Source organism: Merops nubicus, unplaced genomic scaffold (genome assembly GCF_000691845.1).
Source record: "Merops nubicus isolate BGI_N331 unplaced genomic scaffold, ASM69184v1 scaffold18024, whole genome shotgun sequence".
NCBI lineage: Eukaryota > Metazoa > Chordata > Aves > Coraciiformes > Meropidae > Merops > Merops nubicus.
This window is the reverse complement of record NW_008602526.1, coordinates 16,760-38,712: the sequence shown is the minus strand read 5'-3', so window position 1 is coordinate 38,712 and position 21,953 is coordinate 16,760. Positions and strand designations below refer to the sequence as shown.

The 21,953-nt window shown below is 37.1% G+C and overlaps 1 protein-coding gene across 1 annotated transcript in view; it reads left to right on the top strand.

Moving 5' to 3' along the window:
• ADAMTS6 (ADAM metallopeptidase with thrombospondin type 1 motif, 6) overlaps positions 1-21,953 on the top strand; it is a gene marked incomplete at its 5' end in the record, with an annotated part of 48,850 nt that overhangs the window by 15,976 nt on the left and 10,921 nt on the right. Inside the window, 4 exons of the mRNA XM_008938403.1 lie at positions 3,998-4,161; positions 5,675-5,813; positions 16,299-16,428; positions 19,859-20,063. Coding sequence (XP_008936651.1) covers positions 3,998-4,161; positions 5,675-5,813; positions 16,299-16,428; positions 19,859-20,063 — 638 coding nt within the window. The remainder of the gene's footprint in view (positions 1-3,997; positions 4,162-5,674; positions 5,814-16,298; positions 16,429-19,858; positions 20,064-21,953) is intronic.

Below are 21,953 nucleotides of genomic sequence, written 5' to 3'. Positions count from 1 at the left end.
GGTAAGGAAAATGAGGTACAGAAAAACTAGGTGCTTAACTCAGACCATTCAGGAAGCCTATTGTAAAGCACAGATTAAATTCAAATTCCCAGATTATTTATCCCTTTTTCTAAAGATTATGTTAAATTTTCTTTCTGTGTTTTTTGATACAGATACGTACAAATCTAGCTTTGTCAAACTCAAGACAACATGCATTTCTGAAAGTCTCTGCACCCAGATTTCATAACAGTCAGTTCACAGTAGTGCCAGAATACCAATTCCTTAGTCAAAAATAGATTAGGGAGCTGATTAGTTGTACAGCAAGATAACAGGTAAACCCGAAAAACAGCTGTTACCTCTTTTGGATGAAGGCAGCTGAGGAGGCTACTTTAGTCAGTCTGCACCTCACGTAGTTGTTGTATATATAACAGTAACAAGTTGGAAGGATTATGATACCTGCAAGTGTGACTTAGAAGGTCAGTTATCCTCCCGGGTACATTAATTCCTAAATCAATTATAGTGATAATGATTGTGTGATAATTATAGTGATAACCTTTTATTGCTGAATGCCTGCTTTTCTTTCTGCCTGCCCCCACCTGTCTGTAATTCAGCAGATACCAGTCTCCCTCCATTCTGCAGGCATAGTAACACCACTACACAACAACAGAGTGCTTATTACTCTTTCAGCATCACACTCCCCGTGGCCCCTCTCCCATTTCTTAATACACTGCAGATAATGTTGCTCAAATATCCTGTACTGACATTTCAAATGGAGGTGTTGGGGAGAGGCATAGGATGCATCCTATCATGGTCATTTTCTGCTAAGAGCTATTCCATGGGCAGCTGAAAACCAGAAAGAAAGAAGATAACAGCAACTACAGTTAAGTTTGTTTTTCTTCAACTTTATAAGCAGAGGAAAGCGACCTGGAAAAGCATTTAGATTAGCACCATCTGTATAAATGGCATGAAAAATTTTTTTTTTTTCATTAAATAAAAAATACAGACAATTACTTTGGTATTTAATCTGGCCACAGATCTGAAAATGCAAAGTGGTACATAAGCACTTTTTATATGTGCTTGTCACAGTTTCAAGAAGCTTCCTGATTGGGCTTCCTCCTCTCTGCCTGGCTTCATGCCTCAGAATCTCTGACTATGCAAATAGGGGTTCCTCTCCTATAGTTTCTTGTGTGTCCAACTTTCAAAGGTGTTGTCATATCCTAATGAAAGGTAATCTCACTGAGGTGCAGGAACCATTTCATTTTGTGATGGGATATGTTGTTCTGTGAGTGTGGACTAGACAGCAAATTTAGGAAGACCAGTTTCTGGGGAGAGGAAGTATTCTGATTTGTATACTCCCTTTAAAGAGCTATAAAAGCGCAATGGTAGTTCAAACTCAGTTTATTACGTCAAAATGCATACCTCAATGGTATTGTTTTATGGACATTTCTTTAGTGGCACTGTCAACTTCACAGGTCCTTTCCTGTCCTTGTGGTGTTCCCTCTGTTGTTCCAGGACAGCTGTTTGTGTGACCATGCCACAAAACAGATTAGAGTACTGATTCAGTTTACACTTATTACTGTATTTTGGTTTCTGTACACTGCTGCCAAGTATGTGACCACAGCCTGAGAAATCAGTTTCTCCATTTGGAAGTATACAAAAAAAGATTAAAAATAAACCCCTCTCCCTCTGTAACTGTCACACTGGCTTCAAAATTTCTTCTTTGTTCATTTCAGTTAGCAGGCCTTCAAACTAACTTGCAGCAAATACCCCACGTTCCCTTAAACTAAGATCCAGCTCTTTTGCAAGCTGTGGCATCAAATTTAGGCTTCACAGAGACATTTGGCAGTTGTTAGCTTGATCAGCACCTGTCCTCCCTCCCCCTGTGTCTGGTAGATCATTTCTGCCCCAATATCACTCAGGGTGTTGTGACAGTAAAAGCGTGTTTCTGCAGCTGCATGAATAGTTCAGTATTTTAAACTGCTCTGTCCAATAAATAACACAGCAACAACAAAATTGTCTGTTTTCAGAGCTTCTGAAAAAGTGGTGTGTTTTGTAATGCTGTTATCTTCTCTTGAATGGCTTGATCCAGGGTGGCATCTTCCATTTTGTTCCCCTTATGCAACAGGATGTTGTGTGCTGATTTTTTGTGGGCTTCTTGCATTCACAAATTCTCACAAATTATTTGATTAGAACATTAACATGTTCCTTCTGTCTCATATGCCAATAGCATTATGTGTCATCATTTCCATGTAATTATATTATTGGAACACTGTTCACAACTGTGTGGCCTTCAACTATGCGTAACAGCTGACATTAGGTAAATCTACACAGAGAATGCAAATGCATTTTTCTTTGGCAGTCAGGCAGGTAAGAAATGGATTACTTCTAGATATATGTTAGTTTAAGTATATAGCATACGTCCAATTGATGGTATATAATTTCAGAGTTATTAATTATATAAATATGTATGAGAACTTTTGTTCTCATTTATGTCTCATTTGTTGTAGTTCATATGTCTCAAATAATACAAATAAAGAATTCACTGCATTGTTTTCTCTTAGTAGATACTAAACATGCTGACAAGAAAATGCCACTCATTTTTTTTACCATATCCTTCTTGTACTACAAAACCTATGTAGACAATAAGGAATCTAAATTACTTTGATAAGTGAATGTGTCAGAGCTAGTTTCTTCACTCACAGGGCGTGAGTGTTTCCAGAGTAAATCCAGGCAGGTCAGTGGACTAAGATTTGTACTATGGAAAAGCATTCCTTTTCAGGCCTTATGGTGCTGATGGAAATGGTTACTAATCCCTGCTGAAGGTGGCTGTCACCAACGGAATATTACTGCCTCTCTAACCAGCTTGTATGAATGGTCTCTGATCTGGTTTAGGAAATTTGAGCATTATTGAGAGACATTTTCCCTAACTGTATAAGGTAAACCGTCTATCCACAGAGCGGTAGTTGAGAATAAAACTGGTCCTAAGTTGTTTTATTCCTTATGGCAGTGATGTGAGTTTGTTCCTTATCTAGTAAAGTAAGTTATTTGTCTCAACAAAAAATGACTTGGCTGTTAGATCATGTATTTCCAAACATCATTTTGCCTTTAAGAATGTGTTTTATTTGAAGTAAATATATAATTTGAATAACTGAATAACTTGGTAATCTTCACCTTAATTCAATAAGTCAGTATTTACTTAACAGAATATTAGAGGTTATAACTCAAGAAGTCAATATCTAATTAACAGGATATTCACCTTAAGATACAAAGTCAGTTTCAAAGTTAGAAACCTAACCTGATATGATTGATACGGTACCAGCTATAAATCTCTGAATAATATATGCTTATCCAGCCTAATTGGTTGGTTAGCTGTGAAATTTATGTTTTATGTATAGTAGTACTTTTATGCTTTCATGCTGTAAGTTAGGAATAATAAGATACCTTATCATATTAAGTATTTAGTATTTGAGTTTGTTGTAGAAATATCTTGGATTTATGCTTTAAGAAGAGAAATAAACCAAACCAGTGAACAAAGGCAACAAAGTAAGATCTGATTGACACCATACATCAAACTCAACGTTCCCTCTTTTTTTCTATTCTGCACATACCTATCCTGCGCCTCAACTTTTTAATCAAGAGATTAGATTGATAATTGATCATACATTTGAAACCCATGTGTGTCTTACTTTGAACAGCGTACATTGCACGTGGGCTCAGTTTTAAAGCTGAAGGTACACTGCAGGTTGCATGAGTTGCTCTGTTTTGCTCCATATAGCGCCTACAAGTTGAAGTCCGCAAAGTATGCCTGCATATTGAAGGTTATTGCAGAGGCAATGTTGTCAAACTGCATGAGGGGTATTTTGACCTGGGCTAAACAGAAAGCTTTATGTTGCTTGAGAGAACAGTGATACTGAGCTGAAGTTCACATACTTCTGACAGATTAGTAGATTAATTTGCAATGGCTTCTCCATTATAAATGCTGCTTCCAATTTTTAGGTGGCTTGTATTTTTTTTTAAGCTTTAAAATCTGAAGAGGATGACTACTATATTAATGGTGCCTGGACTATTGACTGGCCGAGAAAGTTTGATGTTGCTGGAACAGCATTCCATTACAAGAGGCCAACAGATGAACCAGAGTCTTTGGAAGCACTAGGCCCCACTTCAGAAAATCTCATAGTCATGGTAAAGTTATAATTAATATATTTATGAAATTTGAAATATATATTAGTGTTCTGAGTAAAGACAAGGCCATGAATGAAATAAAAATATGTTGTGTTCTCAAAGACTGTGCAGGTTGCCTAACTGGACTTTGCATTTGGGTTTTAACACAGCTTGCTTACTTTTCAAAACTAACTGGCAAACACTGTGACTAAACAGGGATAAAGCCTGAGCAGCCTCAGGAAATTTCACAGAAGATGCCCCATCTGTTAAATGTAGTTCAGATTAATGGTATCTGAAATAGTAAATGGGGCATATATTGTATCTCTGCATACTGCTGATACATGGGAGGGTTGAGATAGAGCATGACAGTTCCTGACAGTTTGGTAGATGTTTGTGGTGTTAAGCCTGGTGTGAGGGTGAAGTATACTCTTACCACAGCAAGGGTATCATGATTTGACCTGTGTTGAAATATGTTGCTGTGCCATACATTGCTCTGAACAGATTGTACAAAATATGAGAATGTAACAGAAGATGTGACCGGGGTCTTGATACCCTGTTTCTGGCAGTGGGCAATAGTGAGCCTACTGTTGCACTTCTGTGTTGAGGAGGAGTACAAGAACAAGATGACATCTACCCAGTATGTTCTGTCATTTGCCAGGTTTGCACTTCGGTCATTGCTTGAGCCAGATGAGTATTTTGGAGTAGAGAATGATTGTTGCCTGGATATTCACATTTTAGGCAGCATTTTTAAAACCCCTGAATCTTGTTATTTCTTCTGTATGTGTGGATAAGCTAGAAAGTCCATGCAGAATGAGTTACACAATTAACATGATATTATTAAGAACAGAAAGAAAAAGTGTGATATTGTCAAAGGCTAGTGTTGGATAGGTGGTATGTGGAAGTGCAGTTCAACAGTGAGGGTAGACAAAAACCCATGGTGATTGTTTCACTTCCATCTGTATCACCCGTAGCTAGAGTTTTGATATTCTTTTAAAGGAATATCATCAAGCTAATGCTATTGGCTGTTCCATTAGGGGAAAACAATGACCCCAGCAACAGTGTTGCTGTTACAATTATTGTATTATTACAGTCATTGGAAGTACAAACGAGGGCAGGGCTAGTTTCATAACTGCTATCTGGGTAGCTCCTCACAGTATTTCAGTGAGGACTGCTGTATGTTTGTACAGTAATGTCTTTAACCAACTTTGACCTCAAAGAAGCATTCAGCTGCCAAGTTAATTTCCATTAAGTCATTAATTGTTTGGGGAAAAAAAAAAAGATAACAGAGAGAAGTTATAAAGTTGTGTTAAGGGGAGAAAAAGACAAAGCTCATGTTAGACAAAAATACTTTTCTTTTGACTATGTTTTAAAAATTAGCCCAGATTCTTTTGGGAATACCTAAAAGAACTATTACAGATTCCTTTACTAATTTTTTTCCCTTCCACAGGACGTAACACATGCCTAGATTAAATGTTACTGTGGTTGCCCTTTGCTTGCCTGTTTTAATGGTATAACCAGTTGTTTTCAACTACAGATTCTGCTACAGGAACAAAATTTGGGTGTAAGGTATAAATTCAATGTTCCCATCTCTCGCACTGGCAGTGGAGACAATGAAGTTGGCTTTGCATGGAATCATCTGCCTTGGTCAGAATGTTCTGCCACTTGTGCTGGAGGTAAGGCCACCAGGCAGCCAAGCTACAGGGTAAACTGAACTGCAAGATACATTTTACTGCGTAATTATCTAGGCAACTAATTGAAAACATTTCTTTCAGACATGCTTCAAAACATAAATTACTGGAAGAACATTTGTGTTATCACAACATCTTTTATTGTTTTCAAGTACATTTAACATGTTCAGATTTTTGTTAAACACCGTGTATCTTGTCACAGTGTGTGGCCCTCTGCTGATGTGTCTTCTGAGACTTTCTTGAAGCTGGTATGTTTGCTTTTCACAGGAGCTTTCTTGATAAAGGACATCAGAAGTTTTAAGTAAGGAGATAAAAGCCAGAAGGCAAATAAGACAGTTGTAAATAAAGGGATGTGTCTTTGTGCATTTGTAGGTATGCTTCACATGATCATAGTCAGCCCTTCCACCCTCCAGCCACCAGAGTTTAGGATACATAATGGCAGCTCCTCTGTAGCAGATGGTAGCAACCGGATTATACTTCCCAGCCCATAGCAATACCTTGAGAATTGTTCTTTGGCAGCAGTGGGGGATTTGTAGGTTGTCCCATGTGATTCATCTTGGGTGCCTTTTGCCCACAATTTACTATATTCCTAATCCTCCCTCTAGTGGCCACCAATGCAATTCTTTACCTCTGGCTGGGAGAGCAGGACAGTTGGCTTCCTTCAAAGCCAACACTATTGCTGCTGCAAGGACTGGTGAGTAGAAGTGCTGTGTGAGCAGTATCTTTCTTCTCTCGGGAGACTGAATTCATCATCTCCCCAACATACCCCTGTTTCAGAAGATACAGGAGAGTGCTTTAAATCCACCTCAGCAGTTCAGTTTTCTGCTGCACTGTGCACTACCCATAGCAAGTGGAAGCCACCATATTTTTTTTAAAGATCCTTTGGATCAAGTATTTGTCTTTTTCTGATTTTTATTTCTGGCTACTCGAGGTACTGATTTTCAGAACTCATCTTTCTGCTGGAACCTGCTGTGGCTGTTACTAGTTGTTTTCTGTTTAAGTGCAGCAGTGTGCTTAGCCGTAGATTATACACAAATTCTCTCCTGTGCCACTAAATAGAGAAAGTCTTGAAACAAAATAGAGGAAGGTGCCAACTTCCTCCAATATTTCTATTGTTTGTTTGTTGGATTCCTGTGTGACACCTTTTTTTAACTGTTAGTTCAGTGATGGTGAATCTGGTAAAAAAAAAAAAGAACATTTTAAAGGAGAAATACGAATACAGGAACGGCCTAGCTCATAGCAAAAGGCAGTTCTGAATTCCAAAACCTTACACATACTGCCAAATCCTGATTTCATGGTGGCAGTGAGTTAACAAACTTTTTGAAGTCATGGGAACACTCACACTGATTTAGGCAGAGACAAGATTTTAGCCATGGATCTTTTGTTATGCAGGTCATTGTCATTTCACAAATTAGACTGTATACAATGGAAAAAATAATTGGCTCTGTAAAAGTAGGCACGTGTCTAGGTTAAAACATTTTGACTTAATTAATTTTTAAGGGAATATTTGTAAATCCTTAAAACCTGCATACATTTATTAATTTGAATCTTTTTGGAGGGGGAAGGATTTTCTTCAGGAGCTTATGGTGGCTAAACCAGGCACTTTTCTTTCCATTCTTTCAGCTTAGTGTAAGGATATACTGTGGTCACTTATTTTCACTGAGCTTTGTGCTAAGGGAACAAATATTTCATTGTAGCTCTAAGTCATGTTAAAAATCTGTATCTGCTTTCTCCATATGAGTACCTTCTATTCCCCCTAGTTTATGAAACACCTTTCACCATATGCCAAAGGAAGACACAATTCTAAAAGGGAGCTGAGTCAAGGAAGAAGAAAAGCAAGACAAAGGTTTTAGAGATAGAGACTGTAACTGAAAAACTTGGCTAATATAAGTATGAAGTGTTGAGAAAACTCAGAAATTAAACCACTGATCGGCTTTGTTTATCTCTGTAAGACTCACTGTGAAGTTTGTTATTAAAGTTCTGTTCACTTGAACTTTGTCTTTACAAGATACATTTTGCTCTACAGCAAAGGATAACATATTATTAAACAGTTAAAGAATTTCTTGCTGAAAGTAAAAAATGGACAATAAGTATGTGTGAGGATATATTAATATGGAAATAATTTTTTCATCTATGTGGCTAGAATAATTAAATAGTGACTTTGGGACAGATTACAACGAATTTAAAGCCATCAACATTTTCCTGCCTCTTAATTGGTGTAGTTCACCTGTGGCACATGGACTGATCAAGATTTGGTCATATGATACTCTGTCTTGATTCAGGAAAGCTCTAGGTGACATAGAGACAGATATACTTTTCTATCAAAGCATTGCTTTTATGTCAAAGCACTAGGCAAATGTAAATTCTCACCAACACATTTAACTTATGTCCATCTCTGAACATGTTTGTATTGTAAAGATGTGTATTTTGTCTAGGTGTCTGTAACATTTAAAAAGCTGTCTTTAAAGAATATCAAATTTTAAAGTATTTAAAAGCCAAGAAATGACAGAATTATGGATGACTATGAAATCTTAAACTGTTTTCTGTAGTTGTGACTGTTTGCTGAAACAGGGACTAGTTGAGCAGGGACCATTCTCTGAGGCTATGTCATGGCATGTCCACTCCACATTTCTTAAATCTAGTCCTCTCTAGACCAGACTGACTCTGTCTGCATTACATACCATTTGATCAAGTATGTGACTCTTAAAACATAGTTATTACTTCATATATGTTTTTTAATTGAAAGTATCTGAAAAATAAAAAGTGAGAACTGCATTTCAGCCCACCAAAATTCTTTCTGTAATGCAAACTTGGGGTTACGTGTTTAAAGTCACGAAGTAGAGTATAAAAGCTAGTACACCATTTTGACAGGGCAAATTTTAAATAGTTTTGGAGTATTACATATTGCAGAAGTGTCCAATCTTTGTAAAGTCTCTTCTGAATAGTACTTTGAGAGCAATCCAGTCCATTCAGCTGTTCGTAGAGCTACTTGCAGGCCTTATTTTGAAGAAGAACTGGAGCAGCTGGGAGCCAAGGAGGAAGCTAAGGGCAATCTAGGAGTAATGTACAGTCTTTAATTAGATGGTAACATGCTGTCTTTTTCACTGGTCTTCGATATTATGTTCATCACTGCTGTGCTCATGAGTCACATCTGAAAAGTAAAGGCACTTTACAGGATCTCAGTTCTAGGGCCTGTTTCATTTTTGCAGAATAGGAAGAGCATGGTAAATTGAGTGGTAATAAGGAGAGGAGGGTGAGGACTTTCTGCTTATGACAGCTCAATGTGGTGCCAGACCTTTGGATTCCATTCCTGCCTCGCTTGTATGGTTCTCATGTGATACTAAGCAACTCAAAGCATAAATTCCAATCTTACTTGCTAATTATAAGTTCATAATTTTATGAGTACCTCTCTGGAATGTCTGACCTTTGAAGCACGCAGTGAATTTCATCATTGTGTAAAGTGTGTGTGAAGCAAAGTATTCTGAAAACTCAGTCATCTGATAGCAGTGGGTTCCTCCCACTGAAGACATTATAACTTCCGTCCACCTGTATCCTTTATAGAGCAGTCTAGAAGCAAACCAAACAGTTGCATGTTTAGGTTGCCTATACAAAGTATAAGTATGTTAGTCTTTCTTTCATGAGAGATTATAAAATATATCTAGTAGTGTAGTGTCCCTCATGTTTTTTCGGGTAGAAGAGAACAAAGGATTCCATAGTTTCTCTGCCAGTGAGTGTCATGTTCAGTGAATCAAGCAGAAATTATGTCTACAAAGCCTGAGGTCTATGTTGGTATTTTCTTAAGTTTTTCTAAAAATAAGTCCTTCAGGTTTACCAGATAGTTAAAAAGGCTTGCTTGGTAATAGGCAACTCTTTATTTTCCTGGAGTTGTGTACTCTCATGTAGGATGAGGATACAATGTCATTAATTTTTAATATCTCTTAGTATCTGTTCGTTGGCTTGGAAATCCAGAATGGCAGTTTTTCTTTTTGTACACTAGAACTGTATTTTCTGTATTGAAAAACTTTAAGATACAAATTTAGAGTATCTGAGCTAGTTCTTCCTCTCTGGGAACTTTATGTAAAACAGCTGTATTTTATCTCATATTTATTCCCTTTTCTCCTGAAAGTTCAGTGATGACTGTTCTACACTGAGTCAAAAGAGTTTTCACAAGGAAAGTTTGTTTACTTTCTCATATAGGAAGGACGTTGTAGCTAGTGGCAGACTTGGACAAGACTACAGGAAAACTATGCTAGAGAGTATCAGAATGTGCATTGCAAGTTTTACCTACACAGAGAAGAGTGGGATGGGAGGAAACACAGGTGATGCAGAAGGAAAGGAGGGAGGTAGGGAGCGAGGGAGGGAGGGAGGGAGAGAGGAAGAGAGGGGTGGATGGGCAGTTTGCTGGAATTCGGAAAAAAATTGAAGACAACAACAAAGTTTTTTCTATAAGGACCTGATTATTATTTAATGAGAAAGCCTGAGAAAGGGAAAACTGGAATCTGTAGAAATACAAAATAAAACAATAAAATGAGGGCTGGAAAGAGAAGAAAGTGCTAAAATATGAAACAGTGATATATATCACTTAGACATCACAGAATTGTAGTTTATTTACTCTCATGCCTGTCTTCCCTTATATTTTATCTTGTAGCTTTCCAAGGGCAAATGTATAACTTTTTTTTCAGATCCATAAGTATTTTTAATAAGGAAGTGAACTGCTGGTGCTAATGTTTTAAAAAATCCAACAAAATTAAAAAAAAAAATCTGTGTGTTTTTACTTTTTTGTATACATTTTAAAATAAATAAGTGCATACCTGCCTTCTAAAAATTTCTTCTGTACTTAATATATTCTAGCACTAAATGGCAATAAATTACAGCATTTATTATCTGGAATTTACCAGGTGTGCTAAGCATTGGTTTTGATTTCACTCATTCTGTTACAGTTCATCTCCAGAGTTAAATGTCTTAGATAATAATGTTCTTTTATTAGAGAGTCAGTATACAGTTATAAGTAAATTGATTGCTGTCTAGTTTTCTTTGCTGCTTGTCACTTTCGTAAAGTGATGCCTAGTATGTTTTTCTTTCATATGAATTATGAAACTGTCTTGATGAGGACAAGTATATTTTATATCATCCTTTTGTCATCAAGGAAAATGTGAGTTTGGCTCTGTGATAAGCATCTTGTGATCTGATGAGTGAGCTCAGAAAATATGTCTGGGTTAACCAGCATGCACTAGTTTTAGTGATGCAGGATTCACTATGTATTGGTACTGGCATCTTCATAACTGTTGCAATCACAAACCACAATTTTTAAGATTGGTTTTAAAAATAGACATACCATTTACATGCCTGCAATTTTAATTTAAGAATGAAGTGTATTCCATGTAATTTAAAGTTTGGCTGCTGAAAGTCATGCAGACTGTTTGTGAATTGAAATCTGCAAAACATCTCAGTTCTCTAGAGATTATGGTCACTAAACCACTGGAGTTTTGTTTTCTATGAGAATTGCATTGACCAGTCCCAAGGACATTTTATGTCTTTTATTATAAACTACAAATCTTTAGATTTGAAAGCAGAGTATTCCTGTCTTAACTGCTTGTAATTATTTCCCCAAGAGTTTAAATGAACTTGTTTAGCTGTGCTCTTTAGATTATTTTAAGAAAGACCATATACTCAGGGAAAAGATAATTTAAAGTTTTTTTTTCAAAGCCCACAGGGCTTAATCGAGTTGTAGCTCTTGCCTGGATAAAAACTGCAATTCTAGCTTTCTCAGTTTCTTTTTCTTGACTTAAAATTAGAAGGCAAACTTTGTTTCTGAGATTGTATTTTAAATTCCACTGTAATTAGAAAGCAATGATGTAAAGTTTACATACTGTGTGGCAAGATACTACAGAACATTTTAAAACTGGATTAATATATTGCCTGGCATGGATTAAAGATTCTTCACTGTGTGAGTGAATAGTGGTGAGTACTGTTTTACAGATGTTATTCTACCTGACCCATGTTCAATAAATAATGCCTGACATATTTTTTTTAAAACAGCACAATGATACTTTGTGTTCATAGTCTAGAATAATTTCTTATTACATAGCTTCTCAGAAACGAATTTACTGAGGCTGCCAATTCTTAGCCAGAGCCTAGAAGGAAGTGTGTCTGATGCCAGTAGGAAATTCAGTAAAACATAGCATTAATACCTATGCTGTCTCATAATATTTGTGAGAATAGTACTCATCTCTACAATGCTTAATTCTAAAGTAGCAATAAATTTTTATTTTAAGCAATCATATATTTGAGAGAAATATCATTATGAAGGCAGCATTCAGCCTGTTCTATCAGCCACCGAGAGAATTAAGGCAGCTTGTGTTAGAAAGGATAAGTGAATATTCATCAGCTGGAGTTGAACAAATTCTCAATCAGCTAGCAGCACCAAGTTACTAGCATTGCTCTTTGGCTAGACCTTGTAAATACTATCTCATCATGGTGAAATTTGAGTGAAAATTGCAGAAGAAATATTCCTCCTCAAGGTGTCAGATCTGATTTTAATTATTCTAGTCTGTTGGCAGTATTTGCATAGATTATAGAATTTAAAGTGAATCATTTTGCCACAGGTTCTCAAATATTTAGATCTCCACTTTTTTTTCAAGAACCAAAGGAAGAGATTATAAAGGAGAGCCTAATAATTTTTCTTTCTCTTTCATGCTGCAATTGATACATCTTTTCTCTGCTAAAGTAGTACTAAGGGAGTAGACAACTGAAGAAAATCATCTCCGTGTGTGTGTATGTCTGTATATAAATATATAACAACAATACTGGACTGCTAACTGATTTGAAATTCTCAAGAAAAGTAATAAGATCTAGAAATAAGTGACAGGTGAGGCAAAATGTAACATGATAGGTAGTGCTTTGCTAGCCAAATATATTTTAATATATAACTAACATTCTAGACCAAGGAAATGCAGTAGATTCGCTGATCTGGAATTTCTTATGGCATTTATTGTGACCCATGACTAAAAAAAGAATTATAAAAGATTAGTAGACAAAAGGCATGCTTACAATGCAAGTTACTGGGCCAAAATGCAATGAGCCTAATGGACTTCTTAAAGACCTTTGACATGACTCATGAGACTTCATTTTTTTCTTGTTCTGATGGCAGCATAAAATGTAGAAAGCACTGATGAAATTTGCTGACAGTGCAGCTCTAAGTAATTTAAAAGTATTAAGGATAAGGCCCTTGTAAAATCCCTCTGGAGTACTGGGCAGAGTTTGTATTGTCGCTGTAATAAACTCAGATGTAAGCACATGCACAGAATTTTTGGGAGGCTGACCAAAGGAATGGTGTATCTGGCAACACAGAGACTTTGAGAGTTTACTTGATTAACACAGTGAAGTTATTTAAACTGAAAGACTGTTTTGGCTTAAAAAAAAATAAATTGGTAGATGATGCATCTGGAATGGAAATTTGAATGTTCGTAGTAGTCACAGGTTTGAAGTTCAGAGAAGAAGAATGTATTTGGGCTTGAAGTGTGGCTTGTTCAGTTTGTGGAAGAGGTTACATAGAGTGGTTCCCAGCAACAGAAGGGTATTGCTTCTAGTTCTTTCTTCCAAGTTCCTGTGTTCCAAGGTTTCTTGATTGCCTTTATAGTGCAAGGTCTCACTGAATTTCAGATTTATATAATTTCATGTAGTTGAAATATTAGGTGCTGAGAATGCTATAAATGAGCATTTTTGTGTAAAATTATTCAGGTCTTCGCTACCTGATGAATGAATATGTGAAGGAGAATATCTGTATGTTAATACAATTGGCCAACAGCTGTGGGTGCGTGTACTTCAGGTCCATTGAGGGTCCTTGATGCTAATGATTTGTTTCTTAGTTCCAACTGGACCAAACCATCTAGGAAAATGATTTTTTTTTCCCAACATATAAAGCAGATAACTTGGAAATTAGGGGTTAGGGTCAGGGGGAACACACAAAACTGGGAGGGGATCGAATGCTCTTCAAAAGGGTGAGGTTTTTTTTTTCAGCTTGTTCATGTACATTCATGTATATAGGATACACTTGTAAAACAATCTGTTGGTCTTCTGTGCTGTTTACTTGCATTTACTGTTGTCTAATGTGGCATCCAGATAGGAAAAAAAAAACAAATAGAAAAAACCGCTTAGTTTACCTGGCTCACCTGTAAGACTTATGTCTCATATTTATCAGTATCTTTTTCATTAGTGAAGCTTACTTCAAAATTATCGTAATGTTTATGAATAACCTGAGATGTCGGATGTGTGAAATGACTTACAACCTGATTTAAAGTTTGTGACCTACTTTGTGAAGGTTATGTGTAGCTGTAATCAAAAAGGGGCTATCCCCGCAGCAAAGATGTGGACCTTGGATTTAGGTAGTGCAGTGGAGTGAAGACTTCAGCATTAGATATCTTTGGTCTCAATATGGTTAATGACTTTTGATGTGAGGAAGCAGGTGATTTTGAGGGTTGGTACAGCGTTCTCACATGCTAAATAGGAATCCTGTAAGAAAGTTTGTTGAGTGATGAATCAGCTCTTCTCCTGCTTGTCAGGAATATGAAGGTTAGTGTTGAGAACACATGGAATGTTTTTATGTGCTTTGGATCCAGACTTCTGGGTTTTGAATTAACAGGGCTCTATTTTTGTTTGAGGGAAAATACCCATATGTTGCAGGATACCATCCTGCCATGCCAGTTATCTATTAAATAGCAATTCCCTATTGCTGAGTGAAGAGGTTGGGAGTACATTTCCAGAAAAGTACTCTTAACTGTGTGCCATAGAAAGTTGAGGAGTTAGGAAGGTAAGTAAAGGGAAGATTTTTTTAATAAGTATTTTTGGCCACAGTGGAGACAGGGACGCAATACTCATGGAGCCCATGCTAGGAAAACAAGAAAGGGATTTAAAGTGTAACCAGAAATAAGACATTCATCTAGCACAGAAATGCATTTTCATCCTTGTTTTCAAGATCATTTAGACATACCAGATTGTAGTTGAATAAAAAGCAGTAATATCTTACAGACTAGAAATCACAGTCTTGCCATCTTGGCTAAATTAACCACTAAGTCATAGAAGTTACAGTATGCGCTTGGGAATTAGGAATCCCCTCAGGGTGAGAAGGGATCATGCCTACTCCTGCATCTGCAGTCTCATGAGGGACTAAATACCATCTTCAAGAATCATTAAAAAGGTGGTTACTGTTTTTTCCATGTCATTTGCACATAACTTCATGAAGATACTTCACATGTTTGTAGACTGGGAGACTTTGGTTGATAGCCAAGCAGGATGCTTTGTGCCCCAAATGTCAGGCATCTCAAGGCTAGACTTGACTTACTGTTGGAATTAAATACCTGAATTCTGAATAGGTGATATTTTAGGAACCAAAGTAGTATATTTTATTCTTGTCCATGGTGTGTAATGAAAGAAACAATTACAAGGTAAGTTGTTCAGCTTGTTTAAAATCAACAAAAGGAGTGCACATATTTGGTGAAAGAAATCCCATGTTTTTAGTGGGATGCTTGGTGTCTGAAAAACATATTTATATAATTAATTTTATTACTGCATGTCTACCTTCTATAAAAAGCTTGTCTTAAAATTAAGAGAAGGCTGTAAAGTAAAGTTGGCAGATACTTGAAGCCAGGATGTTTTAATCCCTGTTTAATTGTACGCATTTCACATTTTGCAAAAAGTTAAATAATTCTTCTGCTTTCAAGAAAGGTTCAGGGCTTTTGGTGACTTTTGGTGATCCACAGTCTTTATGCTGGCAAACACTATACAGCTTGTTCTAAGAAGAGAGGAGGAGGCCATGTGTACTTATTGTTACAACAGTACTCAGCTGTACTATTGTCATATCAATGGTTCTTTAATGCCTTTCTTTAGATCCTGCTTTTTAAAAATCAGGAAATCTGTTTAATACACTACCTTATGATGTTGTCTTAGCACTGATATGTCATTATGTTTTGGGAATAATACTCAAATGTAAATTGCCATGTTGATGGTTAACAGTGGAAGAGATGCTTTACAATGTTTCCCAGTATTGCTGGTTTATTTTAAACCAGAGCATGTAAACGATAATTCTGCATTGGAGTGTGACCACATTCTGTTTGGTGATGTTTTCTTTGAAAATTTAAGTGTTTTTTACTAGGAGAGGAGGGTAGACAGAAAATGGATTTTGTGCAATATACAAGTAAAAGCAATCTCTTGGTAAATCTGTAAATATATTCCCTTTGTTTTTGAAAACAACAGCAATTTAAAATTCTCACTCAATAGGGTGGCCTAAAATTGAAGGAAAGTGAAGTATTTGTTGTGGTCGGGGCATTCAGCCAATTAGAACTCACACTCCTGCAGTATTCAGCCAGTTAAAGTGTTGTGGTAGGATTGATAATCAGTAGGTGAAATATGCTTCTACTCATCAAGTAGTAAGCAGAAGAATGGTTAATTAGCATTTTTTCATTTCATCCCAAGGTGTGCAGAAACAAGAGGTGGTGTGTAAAAGGCTGGATGACAACTCCATCGTACAAAACAATTACTGTGACCCTGACAGTAAGCCTCCAGAAAACCAGCGAGCCTGCAACACTGAGCCTTGCCCACCTGAGTAAGTCATTGATCACTGAGATGGACGTGTGTTTTTCATAGATAGAAGAGACTTTGTAATCTGTAGCAAATCCTCTTGACCAAATGGGTATAAAATTCTGATGTACTATTAAGGTCCTGTCTTAACAGAGATGGTATTTGGGGTTTGGTTTTGTTTACGATTTCTTGTTCCTTGATATCAGTTCCTTGACATGAGTTCTGGAAAGTGCATACTTTGGCCTAGAAAAGACCTAATTTTAACTGAGGCACAGTGGTGTTTAAACTACACAAAGCAAACGAGACATTGTTGAGAAAAAAAGATACTAGCAAAGCAGTTTCTTAGAGTGTAAGTGCCAAATATGGTGAATAGTGCTTGGAGTAGAACTATGGACCACTCTTAAAGAAACAATGACAGAAGAATCTTGAGATGAGACTAACTTTTCCATAGATATTTATGTTGCATACTAAATGTTTGTCATACTCCTGAAGCATACTGTGCTAAAATTTGGATTGAAATATGCACATGAGAAATAGGAAACCCAGAAACTGCTTAGTAGGCCAAACCATTTTCTGATAGTAGTATTGTGAAACAACTTTCTATCCAGGATACTCAGTGTTGTACAGTAATGCTGTGTGCCTTTAGGATTAGGTGCCTACTTTGTTACATCTATTTAGTTTTGTTTTTAAGAATAGCTGTATGCTACATATTGAAAACATAATTAAAAACACAGCAACTCATTTGTTCAAAAAATGAAATTTGGCAAGAACCTATAGCATAGCTTAATTTTACTACAAAAGCTGTTAAGAAACAGTTGTGATATTTTGCATTAGAAAATGATCTCAGCATACGCACAACAGCTCCTTCTTATGTTCTGAGACAAATAAAAGTTGTGGGAAAAAATGGAAAAGATTCAACATTTTATTGACTCACAAGCTCTGGTTTAAATTTGATTGAGAGTGATTGAGCGCTGGAACAGGCTGCCCAGAGAAGTTGTGGAGTCTCCTTCTCTGGAGATATTCAGACCCCACCTGGATGCGTTCTTGGGCAGCCTGCTCTAGGTGAGCCTGCTTAACAGTGGGATTGGACTAGATGATCTTCAGAGGTCCCTTTCAACCCCCACCATTCTGTGGTTCTGTGGTAGTCTGTAGCTGTGTTCTAATTGGGTAAAAAAATCATTAATTCTGATTAAATGTAGATACTGCACAATAAATAAATACCATGGTCTCTTTTAAATGTCTCTTCGAAATTGTAAAATTGTAGCATGAAGGACACTGGGAGGAATGAGACAAGACTATAATGCATTAAAATCCCAGCAGGTCTTCATGAAGCCATTTTATTCTAGAATATTAACAACTGCCCTGGTGTGGTGACTGGTTGTGGGATGGCAGAGCAGTGTCTTGTACACTTAATCCCCCTGCGTCATGTACTATGTGACATAAACAGAAGTGAAGTCATTACCCTGCCTTGAGTGTATTTGGTGTGAATGTGCTGTCTCACAAACAGGTCTGAAGTAGGTCTAAATCACTGTCCCCACAGTCTGTTTGTAAGTACATGTTTACCCTGCAAGGATATGCACTTGGATTCTGTTGGGATAACAGTTTAGTGTGGCTGTAACGACACCATTGACACTCTCACACCACATACCTGAGAGCAGAACTTGGGACAGTGATCACGTTTGGTCAGTTCCTTTTTACCAAACACATCCCTATCCTTTCCTTTATGTGGCCTAACTATTAACAAACTAGCACTTTAAAAAGTAGTGCTAACATAGTTATTCAAAACTAGTTAATTTTTATGTTTTGCACTAACATTATTTTAAGAAAACAAAACCAAGATAAAAACCCAACCCACAAAGCAGGACACTTCGTGTTCCCCATCCAGTAGGGCATGGACATTGGTGAACATGGTGAAACTCAAATCTTCAAGGTTCGCGAAGCGGGTAGTGTAGGTTAGTCAGCATCTGCGTGAAGGTATCAGAGCAGTTCAGACCACATCTGCCTCCAGTCGGATGTTGCCCACAGGGTAAATACAAAGTGCAAAACTACGAAGGAAGGCTTCTTGATTCCTGATCCTGTTAGTCTAGAAGAAGGCTGTTCAGATAACAGTTACCCAAAGCTTAACCCTTTTGACTAGAAGTTTATCACCCAGTAAGACTTACTTTTTACATAAAGTGGCCAAATATTTAGTTTTTTAATGATCGCGTTTTTGCTTTCTTTGTGATATATACCAAAAGTTATTAAAACATTTCTCTTTCTAACTGAATTCCAGTTACAGTATACTTGCTGTCCATAAGCAGCAGCAAAGACTATGTTTATAGACTATGTTAACAATATTTTCTTTGTTATTACAATAAATAACTCTCAAAGTTCCAGATTTCAATAAACGATTCAGGTAAATGTCATAGTTCTGTGAATGGTACTGTCTTGTCATGCAGTGTAACTATAAAAGGTACTTGAGAGGGTGTTTAAGCAAATCATAGTAGCAATAAAAAATTAATACTTTAGTCTCTCCAAAACTCTGAACCAGCTTCAGATTCTCCCTACTGTGGTAAAAGCACAAGTTTGATGGTGAAGAATCACAAATTCTCTTTTGCTTGGTAACTCATGACAGAATACGGCATATTTGTTTGCTTGTCTGGATTGATCTAGGTTCATATTAGAATGTATAAGGCATTCTATAACACAGGGTGGGATAGCAACACAGCTTTTTTGACAGAAGTTTCAGAAGATAACGAATCTTAAGAGGCGGCTCCAAGTGTACCCTCTATAAGAGCATCCATAGTGACTGATATGCTTAGCATTTTTGGCGTGTTGGCAGTGATAGCATACTAGACTTCACCTTCATCCTTTGCAAGGATGGTTTGGGTCAATCTATCTAATCAACATGCAAGACATTGAAGACCAAACGTGATCAATAATGTGAAGAGGTATTTCCAGTGAATGAAGATGCATTAGCCTCTTATCAGTAGAAAAAGAAATACAGCCAGATAAACAGCCACTTTAATCTCTGCAACAAAAAGTAATCTATAATGTACTGTACAGCTCCAGACTTTCACTATGTACATGCAAACACCCAGTATCTCCCTCTAACAGCTATCATGCAGTGTTTTAAATGTTTTACATGAGGTCAGTCATTTCAGGCAAGTCATGTACAAATCTACTTAAACAGCTGCAGTTTTATCAGGCTCACCATTCCTTTATAACTACTATAGCCTGGGATGGAAATTACTGCTCTAGAAAAATACACAGTAGTATTATTATTGATAGATAAGGCATAAATTAAGATGTTCAGTAAAAAGATGAACAAGTTTCTACTTTATTTCACTCTGAATATGTGTATTGTTAACAGTGATTTAGGTATAATAATTTAAACTGTTTGTGTTCTGGATTTGTGTAATTACCTGTTTTTATCTGAAATGCATTAACTGAGTCTCCTAACTTCTTTTGTCCAGATGGTTTATAGGAGATTGGTCAGAATGCAGTAAGACCTGCGATGGAGGAATGCGTTCACGAACAGTTCTGTGTATCAGAAAGATTGGACCTTCTGAGGAGGAGACACTGGACCATACCAACTGTTTAACACACCGCCCTGTTGAAAAAGAGCCCTGTAACAATCAGTCCTGTCCCCCACAGTGGGTTGCTTTGGACTGGTCAGAAGTAAGGAAATTTTGCTGTGTTAGCTCATTGGTGGTAGTGGAGGCGAGAGTTCTGGCCACTGAGTGATAGTACATTTCCAATCACTGGTTACTAAGTAAAGGATTAATGAGAAATCCAAAACTTCACAGATTTAGTACTGAAGTAATTTTTTCTTCCCTTCTGTATTGTCAGTTCTGTTGTTTCATCAAACAACTATGACCAGTTTTTATTAGTCATAGTAGAAAAACAGTAAAATGCAAAATAGAATAGTAAAGTAGTAAGAAAACCTCAATGAAACAAAAAAGCCCACCTAGAGTAGCCATTGGTATGACAGCTGTATTTAAAACAAAAAATTCCTTTTATATTGTTTTTTGAACAGGCAAATAGTTGGATAGTAGAGAAAATGGATTTACAACATCAAAAGACAGAATAAATAGCTTCATTTTTCTCAAGTGAAAGTGCTGATGTAAAGCATCACCTTTCTTAGCAGCATGCACCAAGAGGCAGGCCTGAAAATTGGGTTATTCTCTTTATTAAAGAAAGAACGTCTTTTGTTAAGTATGGTGATATGTAGCATTAGTTGGCAATAAGTTGCTATACCTTGTACTGATTTAAGTATTGAATTTGAAGAATACTGCAGCTGGAAGGAAAGGCGTTTGGTTACATCCTATGCAAACCAGACTGCAAAAATAGCAGTATAGTTTTTCTATCCTGGACTCTGGGATAGTACTGCAGTTGTCATCTCCAAGTACCCTTTGGAGTACTTTCAAGTTAAAATTTCCTGAGATTCCATGTCTGTGTCCTTGCTGTCAAATGCAGGCGTATCATGGACTCATAGAAGGATTTGTGTTGGAAGGGACCTTAAACATCATCTAGTTACAACCCCCCTAACACAGACAGGGTGGTTGCTCAAAGCCCATTGCAGCCTGGTCTTGAACACCTCTGGTGATGGAGCATCCACAGCGTCCCTGGATTGCCCCAACCCAGGTGCAGGACCTTGCCCTTGGCCTTGTTGAACTTCACCAGGCTGGCATGTGCCCACCCCTCCAGCCTGTGCAGGTCCCTCTGGATGGCCTCCCTTCCCTCCAGCGTGCCAGCTGCACCACACAAACGTGCTGAGGGTGCACTCAGTGCCACTGTCCATGGCCCCGACAAAGATGTTAAACAGGACTGGTTCCAGTACCAGTCACTGAGGAGCACCACTCATCACTGTTCCCCATGTAATCATATAATTACTTTCATAAATTAATTGAACTGTGTTTTAAAATTAGTTAATTTGGGGGGTTGTCCCACTGCTTCTTGTAAAAGTGTTACTGAACTTCAGTCTTTGAATTGCAAATTTTCTAACATTCTTGGTTCCATGCCAGTTTGTATCTCTTTTGTTATCTGAAACAGCCCTTCTTCCTTTCCATCAATTATTCGCCAGAAGTTAATTAATCTTGATGCATTATGTCCCATTTTCTGTATACTTGCTTGGCTTTAAACATTCTTTCATTCAAAGTCAAATCACTGGATCAAAGTAAATTACTGGATCCCATAAAGATGGTTGATGTGCAGGTAGTTTCACAGATAATTTCAATGCATAGATACTTTTAGCTCAAAAAAAAAAGTATTTAAAATGTGTTAAAGTGTTAAATGGTCTTTGTCCCTACCTGAAAAGGTACAATGTATCCCAGCCCTTTGAAGATGAATCTGGCTTGCAGCAGGAAGGAAAGGAGTGAGAAGGAAAGAACGGATGAGTGGCAGTGGATGTTCAGTTTGTGACTGTATCATTGCACATCTGTGGCACTGATAGTGTGTTAGCTCTTTGGATCTGTTACCACAGTACTTTATTTCCAATTGGAGTGTCTAAGCATCATCTCACTACTAACAAATAATGGTGTCCATGTGACAAGATACAGAGCTGTGGCT